Source organism: Notolepis coatsorum, assembly GCF_963971535.1.
Source record: "Notolepis coatsorum genome assembly, chromosome: 2".
Lineage (NCBI taxonomy): Eukaryota > Metazoa > Chordata > Actinopteri > Aulopiformes > Paralepididae > Notolepis > Notolepis coatsorum.
Genome location: NC_140166.1, coordinates 167,332,051 through 167,334,174, shown reverse-complemented (window position 1 = coordinate 167,334,174; position 2,124 = coordinate 167,332,051). Strand labels below are relative to the sequence as shown.

Here is a 2,124-nt window from a genome sequence, read left to right as displayed (position 1 = left end):
TAAAAATGGTTTGAAGTGGTGATTTAATCGCAACAGCTTTTGCTTATTATTGGCTCTTCACTTGATCCTCAGTTATTTCTTCGATACGGAAAATAAGGCTCTCCATTAGGTCAAAGGTCACCAAAGCACTCTGAAGAACCTGAAAAAGTATAAGAATTTTTTTTTATATTTAAAATGTTTTTGTCCAAGTAATGCCAAAAGAATACTTATTTTTTTACAATAATAATAAATAGAATACTAGCAAGAAGATATGCACCATACTGTAGCATAGTCACTGTACCTGGTGTTGGACTTCTGGGGACATATCAGACACGTTCTCATGTCTCACTGTCAGGCTCTTGGCTGGTTTGATTGCTCGTGCAGCAGCTCTGGCTTCTAGAGGAGCAGAGTACACAGTATGCATTTTTGCTGTTATTGTTACAGTATTGGCAATTGTTTTGGCCTGTTGGAATGGGATTTTATTATTAAGGAATCAGTACAAACGGATGTGTAAAACAGGTTAAGCTATTATAGACTGTGCATATCTTCAGATAATCAAGTGGTCTCTTGAGGGTTCCCACATTCCCTGTAACAAATATTTAATAGTTAATATAAAAAATTACTGAAGTTTCTCTTTGTTTATCCAAAGTCCTTGTTAAGTGTTAACCTGTTGGTCACTTGGAACTATTAAGAAACATGCACAATAAAACAGTCACAAAACCCTACTTCTAATATCGGACAAATATTGTCTGTAAGAATACAATTGCACCATTAGCAATGGCACATTTTAAACCTCTCATATTGGCGATAGAGATTGACCTATCTCAAATCCCACAGTTGTGATTGGAGGATAAAGAAAAGAGAGCGGGGTTTGAGACGGGTCAATTGTCTGCCTACATCTATCAGTGCATACTAGAATATAATGAAAATAGAAAACAATGCCTACCCTTGGCTTTTATCTTTTGATCCTCCCTCATAGCCTTCACTTGAGATGCATAATAAGCTCTCGACATGCTGAGACACACTCGCAGCAGCTTCAGGTAGTCATCTTTGAGCCTGCAAAGTTCTGTCCACACGCCTGTCTAGAAGTAGGAGGGATAAAACATCAATTCAATGCTTTGTTGCCATGTCAACAGGGGCAATAGCAATTTGCGTTGGTACGTCACAGTGCTGAAGATGAAAGGCACAGTATAGGAGACAACAACTTCACTCTCACTAAACACAATCATAACTGTACTGTACAGTTCTCTACGAGAAAAATAATAATAATAAATAAATGGCATGATGAGGATATAGGTCTAAGGGCCCGGCTACATTGATCCATCACAGAATGGAGATTAAGCCGATGGAAAGTATTTACTGTCCCCTGTTACTGTTTGTTTTTTAATTAGGATGCCGTGGAACCGGCTCGATCAAATATGCATGTAGACAGATCTTTGTGATCAATACAAATGTATTAACAAGACAGATGAATCAAGTACAATTACTAACCCTAACCCAATTAAAAGAGATCAATAAGCCTGTCTGAGGAGTGTGCCGTCTGGCCACTGGAAGCACACTGAGGGAGAGAAGGGGGTCACAGCCTCTTGTAGGCTATTCAAGGGGTGGGGGCTGTAAGGGGGATGGACAATATTTAATTTCATGGGTGGACGGAGGGAAAATTTCTCCAAGAAGGACATAAATTGTGTGTTTGCAGGAAACAACAGCTTTGTTAATGGACTGATGACGTATCTGTTCTAAAAGTTCATCTTCAAACTTTTCTGTCAATCAAAATGGACACAAATCTGGCGGAGACAGATACAAGTACCCTGTCGAACAGACAGATACTCCTCATTGAAAGATCATTTTTACAGACGTATAGACTAACAGACACAACGGATCAATGTAGCCGGGCTCTTAGCATTGAATTACAATGACTCACATTGCTCCTCCATTCTTTGTCTCTAAGAAGGAGATAGCGTAGAAGATTCAGAGACTCCATTATCCTGGATAGAAAAAGACAGGGTGTTGGTTAACACCAGGCTCAGGTGAAATAAAGTGTTTGTTTTTTCTTTATTTAACCTTTATTTAACCAGGCAGGTCAATTAAGAACAACTTCTTATTTACAATGACAGCCTGGCATTTTTTTTATAAAATAGAAAAGAG

At 38.6% G+C, this 2,124-nt stretch overlaps 1 protein-coding gene across 1 annotated transcript in view; it reads right to left on the bottom strand.

Annotated features, from left to right (window-relative positions):
- Window positions 1-14: 14 nt before the first annotated feature.
- The window catches only part of LOC311223612 (glomulin-like), a gene marked incomplete at its 5' end in the record, with an annotated part of 29,521 nt that continues 27,411 nt past the window's right edge, over window positions 15-2,124 (bottom strand). Inside the window, 4 exons of the mRNA XM_084308387.1 lie at window positions 15-139; window positions 281-375; window positions 926-1,061; window positions 1,901-1,964. Of these exons, the coding sequence (XP_084164513.1) occupies window positions 47-139; window positions 281-375; window positions 926-1,061; window positions 1,901-1,964 (388 nt within the window). The 3' untranslated portion in view covers window positions 15-46. The remainder of the gene's footprint in view (window positions 140-280; window positions 376-925; window positions 1,062-1,900; window positions 1,965-2,124) is intronic.